We start from the raw sequence: 6660 nt of genomic DNA, 5'->3' as shown, positions 1-6660 counted from the left end.
CTTATTCTGCCAGGTTGGCTCACACCTGGCAGGTGGCTAAGCAAACTGTTGCTCGGTAGCCTTTGGGCGGAGCCTCGAGGAATTACCCACAGATGCCATTTTTTTTTTTTTTGAAGGAATGTGGAAGGATTTAGATCTTTGGATTAAAAAAGTGACTAAAACATACAAGCAGAGCTTAATGAACTATCTCAGCAGGAGCTCGGAAGGCAGAGCTGAGAGTAACACTGACTTAGGCTCAGCCCAAGAGGATTTAGAGGAGAATACGAACAACTGGCGAACCTGGGATATTTTATCAAAGAATGTGAATGTTTAAGAGTAACGGGACCCTTCGGCAGAGGAGACTTCAAGACAGCATAATGTTGACTCGGTCATATGGTTCTTAGTAAGCACTTGAATGCAGGTCTACATTAAGGACGAGAAAATGGGGCAAAGGGCTGGAGAGATGGCTCAGAGGTTAAGAGCGCTGGCTGTTCTTCCAGAGGTCCTGAGTTCATTTCCCAGCAACCACATGGTGGCTCACAACCTCTTCTGGTATCCAGGTATACATGCAGGGAGACTATTGTATATATAATAAATAAATAAATCTTTAAAAAAAATAAAGAAAGTGGGGTAAGAAGAAATAGAAGATGTACAGTGTGAGGAGTACAAAGGACAAAATAGAAAAGTAGAAGGAAAAGAGAAAAATTCTGGAACTAAGCTAGAGACAGACCCTAATGGAGTATCAGGAAGTAAGGATATGGATGGGGCAGAGAAACGTTAAATAAAGATTCTAAGAGTGCATCATTTTGGTCTAGGCCCAGCAGATCAGGCTAACCCTCAAAATGGCAGTCACGCATACTAAAGTAAGATACCATGTAGCAACTTTGTTGCTTAGCACCGTATTTTGGAAAGAGATGGCAGCCAATTTTCCCAAAAGACCAGGTTCAGTATCATTCCTTCTGCTTCTAGCCTCTCCCCGCCCCCCCCCCCCCCCCCCCCCCCCCCCCCAAAAAAAAAAGTATGTAGACAGGCCCTGATGCTACTCACTCAGTCGCTGTTCCAGGTCCTTACTTTACAAGGAAAGTAGTGGTGAAATGGTTGCTCCACCCTTCCTCCTTTGTCCCCTAACCTATACAGACCTGTCCACAAAAACCAAACATTTCTGCTCCTCTCATCTCAACACTTTCTTTTATGGGAAGAAGCATAGCCTGATTCTTGAATAAAGTTCATTTAAAACTCTAAACTAGCTGGCGTGGTGGAGCACGCCTTTAATCCTAGCACTGGGGAGGGGACCTCTGGGAGTTTAAGCACCACCCCCTCATCCCCCTGGTCTACAAAGTTTCAGGACATCTAGGGCTACAAAAAGGGCTACCCTGTTTCAACAAACAAAACAAAACAAAATCCTTTAAAATGCCAAATGTGATTTTTGGCAAAGAGTAAAAGACTACAAGAAACCACAGGAAAACCCAATTATCTATACTGAAAGGCTCCTGGAAGCATCTAGTAGAGTAAGGTGCGCACAGAGGATCACCCTTACAAAATCATAGCGATATTAGCAAAACCAAAAGACCTACAACCTTCCAGAGTAAGAGCAAACAAATCAAAGGTAATAAATGGGTCTTCAAAAAGCACGCAACACTAGAGGTGGAAGGAACAATTCAAACTTCCGAGGAGAAACAATTCCTAACCTAGACTTCGATGTTCTGACTACCAGACAAGTTGAAGAGACACAAATTTTCATACACACTGGTATCGAGAGGCTAACCTCAAGCGCACTCCATCTCAGGGAATGTTCTACCAGCTGAAGGGAAGAGAAGAGAAAGGGATGGTCCTTCATAATGAAGGTCCCTGGGATAGCTCTAAGTAGCCAGCAGAGGAGCTGACTTCGTCAGACCAAAGCAATCGGAAGCCTGGTGGATTCTTTCTGAGATGGACCCTCCTCCACTATCTCTGAATGGCCAGCAGAGGGGGTGACTTAGTCAGACCAAAGCAATCGGAAGCCTGGTGGATTCTTTCTGAGATGACTTGACAGACTGTTTAATGTGTCTACATAGGTTAAGAGGATTAAGAAACTGATGGATTCCTCTGTTGAAGGAAATCTGGGTTCTTTCCAGCTTTCTGGCAACAGAAAATGTGGTACATTTACACAATGGAATACTACTCAGCTATTAAAAACAATGACTTCATGAAATTCGTAGGCAAATGGTCAGAACTAGAAAATATCATCCTGAGTGATATTTTCAAAAAAGAACACACGTGTTATGCACTCACTGATAAGTGGATATTAGCCCAAAAGCTCAGAATACCCAAGATGCAATTCACAGGCCACGTAAAAGCTCAAGAAGAGGGAAGGCCAAAGTGTGGATGCTTCAATCCTTCTTAGAAGGGGAAACAAAATACTCACGGGAGGAAATACAGAGACAAAGTGTGGAGCAGAGACTGAAGGAAAGACCATCTAGAGACTGCCCCACCCAGGGACCCATCCCATATACAGTCACCAAAATTGCGGATGCCAAGAAGTGCATGCTGACAGGAGCCTCATATAGCTGTCTCCTGAGGGACTCTGCCAGAGCCTGACGAATACAGAGATGGATGTTCGCAGCCAACCACTGGAACATCCTCATAGAAGCAGGGGGAGTAGGGATGAGATAGGGGTTTTCCGGAGGGGAAACTGGGAAAGGGGATAACATTTGAAATGTAAATAAAGAAAATATCTAATAAAAAAAAAAGAAACTGATCAAAAGTGTAGGGCAGAGCTTGTATTAGAACACAAAGCAAATAGTAGGGAAAGCAGAGACTCTGGGACCAATGTCACGGCAGAGGCTGCTGAATGGGGAAAGGCCGGGGAAGGTGTGCACATGAGGTGGACGCTTAGGTTTGCCGTCGTGAGGATGCACAGAGGACGGAAAACTGAAAAATCAAGAGATGGGCAAGAGGACTCAGGGGGACAAAGAAGACTGCCAGGCAGCCTAAGTTCAAGCTGCAGGTCCCACATGCTGAGGGGACAGAGCAGATTTCTACAGGTTGTCCTCTGACCTCCACAGGATGTATGTGCATATACATATGCATCACAAATAAACACCTGAAAAGCTGAAGATTAAGAAGCAGCTACAGCCCTTAATCCCAGCACTTGGGAGGCAGAGGCAGGCGGATTTCTGAGTTCGAGGCCAGCCTGGTCTACAGAGTGAGTTCCAGGACAGTCAGGGCTACACAGAGAAACCCTGTCTTGAAAAACCAAACCAAACAAACAACAAACCAAAACCACCACCAACAACAACAAAAACAAAAATCTGATAGAAGAAAGAAACAAAATCAAAAACAAAACCCCAGGCAGCACATAGTCTGGCGGGAGAGTACACATTGGATTTAAGTGAGAAAGAATCATGACAGAGACTCACTCCAGGCTTCCTGGAAACAGATGATGTTGACCCCACACATCGCCGCCACCTCAGCAATCTCTCCTATGCGTTTGTGGAGGGCAGAGACCTGGTAATTTAAAAACAAAAACAAACAAAAAAAACAAGCATTAGAATATACTCACTACTACTGTTGAGACGACTTCAAAGAATTCGCCCCGGTGCAGATGGAACAGGGAAACTCCCACCTGACCACACTTAAAAAAGGGGTGGGGGAGGCTTAGTGTTTGTTGTAGTCATCGTCATCGGACTAAAACCTGCAGATAGATGAAAGAAAAGCAGCTCTGGGTTCCCGAAGACATGGACTTGAGTGCCTCCTCACGCTTCGTCATGTACTGCACACTGGCTGGTTTTGTGTCAACTTGACACAAGCTGGAGTTATCACAGAGAAAGGAGCCTCCCTTGAGGAAATGCCTCCATGAGATCGAGCTGTAAGGCATTTTCTCAATTAGTGATCAAGGGTGGGAGGGTCCATGGTGGATGGTGCCATCCCTGGGCTGGTAGTCTTGGGTTTTATAAGAGAGCAGGCTGAGCAAGCCAGGAGAAGCAAGCCAGTAAATAACGTCTCTCCATGGCCTCTGCATCAGCTCCTGCTTTCTGTCCTGTTTGAGTTGCAGTCCTGACTTCCTTTGGTGATGAACAGCAATGTGGGAGTATAAGCTGAATAAACCCTTTCCTCCCCAACTTGCTTCTTGGTCACAATGTTTGTGCAGGAATAGAAACCTTAACTAAGACACGTACTATCTCCCACCCCACCCTACTCTACCCTCTGGGATAAACACCTTTCTCATGGTGTTGCTTAACAGTGGGAATGAGAATGGCTGTACTTCTAGTATGCAGGGCAGGGGTGTGTCCATGTACAGGTACCCCCCTCCCCTCCCACCCCAGCTATTGCACAGCATCATAGTGGTCTTCCTTGACCACTTCCGCTGTCCTGTAAGATCTGGCTTTCTGGCTAGTTTAAATCTCAAATGGGCTGTGATGTGTTCTGGACCAGGAGTGTGTCACTTTCTACTTTCCAGTCTTCTAGAAGGTGTCACCCCATCCCACCTCACTCCTCTAGGGATGCTCTCAGCTGTTTGTGGGCACCCCTATGGCAGTTCCGTCCCTAATGTGGTACTACGGTTTCTCTGTTGTCTGTCCCTCCAGAGGACCCTGTAGGCTCCTCTCTGTGCGCTCGGCATAGGGACAGGCTCCCAGAGGACCATCAGACCTGTTTGCTCAAAATGAATAAAATAAAATATAAAGTAAGATAAAAGCTGGGGGAGCCAGGCAGAAACATCCGTTCGTTCTTAGGTTCACAGTCTCTTCCCAAGAGGCTGGGAGCTTCAGACAGAAGTCAAAGTAAACTTCTAGGTACAGTGGGGGGGGGGGGGGGGGGGGGGGGGGTGAGACTGCCCCCGTCCCTGTAGCCTGACAATGTAGAGGACAGATTTGTTCCTGAACAAGAAATCCAGGGAGAAAAGTGAGTGGAGAATCACATTGGGTGTGTGTGTGTGTGTCCCTGTGTGTTTGTGTGTAGTGTGTGTGTGGCCGCATTGGGATCAAACCCATAGACTCTCGTATACCACGTGAATGCTCTATCACTGACCCATGCCCCTTGACCCTGCCATCTCTTAATAGAACTGGGGATATGACTCAACACAGTAGTGTTTGCCTAGCAGGCTCAATTTCTGGGCTTTCTCCAGGAACTACCAGCACACACATGGCCGTGCGAGTGTGTGTGAGTGTGTGTGTGTGTGTGTGTGTGTGTGCGTGTGCCTGCGTCTGTGTGTGTGCATGTCTGTGTGTGTGCGCGTGCGTGCGTGCGTGTGTTCTTTTACTTCTCTTTCATATATATATGGAAGCATAGGACCTGTCTGGCCTGGAATCCAAGTGACTTAAGGTTTCTGCAAAACGCTTAACAATTATCAAGTGCGCTGAGGTCTCCTCTATCGACAATGCCATCGAAGTTCCAGGAAAACCTTTTTTTTTTTTTTTTTTTTTTTAAATACAGCTGTGAAAAGCTGAATAAATAAACCACCTACATCTGTGAACACGGTCTTTTAGAGAACTGTAAGATGTGACCACGTGGATTAACTATCCGATAGAGGGATGTCTAGCCGTAGTCTCATAACCTGTGTAACTCTTAGCAAACACAGAAGGTGTAGTAAACACTCGAGGGTGTAGGGAGCGCCTGGCTTTATGATAAGCAGGAAAACACAGGTATGAGAACCAGGTCTGTGCACGCTGCCAGGTGGTGGTGGCCTTTGGCCAGGAAGCCTCCTGTGGCGAGAGCTGGCGCTATCAAAAGGGGCACTGTTGCAGCTGGTAAATGACATTTCAGATCAGGAGTAGCAGAAGAAACTGGGGGGGGGGTAGGATGATGAGCAAGGACTGAGAATGAAGAGATCTGGGGACAGGATCTGAAAGAAGAAGAAAGGGCAGAGACGAAAGACCCAGATTGCTCTTCAGGTACCTGGGCTACAGAGCCTCAGCCAGACCATGACTGCACCGTGGGACAAGCCATTTATGTGTGTATTGTTTAAAAATTAAAAACAAAAAAAAAAAAAAACAAAAAAAGAAACAAAAAAACCCAGCACCTGTTCCGCCACAGGGGCAGAAGTAGAGAGCGGGATTCTGTTCTGAACGAGCCCCACGCGCACGATCTGGGGGCATCTCTGCTGCTCCTTGGCTGCCTCGAAGGCATATCCCTTCAGTTCAAAGTTCCTCTCTGAGGCAGCTTGTAAAGCTTCTCTGGGCAGATCGAGATTCCTGCAGAGGCAGCAGAGAAGAGAAAGACATGTCAAAGAGTCAGATCGACTGAACCCCCCGCCACTGGGGGATCAGACCATGTGTGGAGCCCCGGGTCAGACCCTACACTGAAAAGAAAAAAAAAAAATCCCCCCTAGCTCTCTGTAGTTGTTTAAAAAGATTTAAAAGAGAGTGTTGGGGTGTCTCGTTTGGAAAGCTTCCAGTACGGGGCCCAGAGACCTGCAGAGCCCCAAGGTTGGCATGAGAACGGACATTTCACTGATTGTGAACCGGAAGGTTCTAGCACTGAGGACATTTCACTGGGCCTGGCAAAGGGAGGCAGTGTTCCAAATCAACAGGCTGGAGTTTGGAGTTACAGAGGATCAGGGCCAAGGCTGAAGTTCCAATGGCCAGCACTGGCAGGAAGGAATTGGCTCTAAAAATGTTTTTGAACCAGGATCGGAGGGCTGTGTGGATCCTAGGGTTTGGGCCAGCTGTACTATCAGAGAAGGGCTGGAGCGGGACGGGGGGG

The 6660-nt window shown here is 46.9% G+C and overlaps 1 protein-coding gene across 1 annotated transcript in view; it reads right to left on the bottom strand.

The window, feature by feature from the left end:
* The window catches only part of Upb1 (beta-ureidopropionase 1), a 34604-nt gene that overhangs the window by 22241 nt on the left and 5703 nt on the right, over window positions 1–6660 (bottom strand). Inside the window, exons 2-3 of the mRNA XM_031348274.1 lie at window positions 5978–6149; window positions 3378–3465 (exon numbers count right to left, since the gene is read on the bottom strand). Of these exons, the coding sequence (XP_031204134.1) occupies window positions 3378–3465; window positions 5978–6149 (260 nt within the window). The remainder of the gene's footprint in view (window positions 1–3377; window positions 3466–5977; window positions 6150–6660) is intronic.

This window comes from Mastomys coucha, unplaced genomic scaffold (genome assembly GCF_008632895.1).
Source record: "Mastomys coucha isolate ucsf_1 unplaced genomic scaffold, UCSF_Mcou_1 pScaffold3, whole genome shotgun sequence".
Taxonomy (NCBI): domain Eukaryota; kingdom Metazoa; phylum Chordata; class Mammalia; order Rodentia; family Muridae; genus Mastomys; species Mastomys coucha.
Note: the sequence above shows the minus strand (reverse complement) of the source record. Positions and strands in the feature narration are given on the sequence as shown.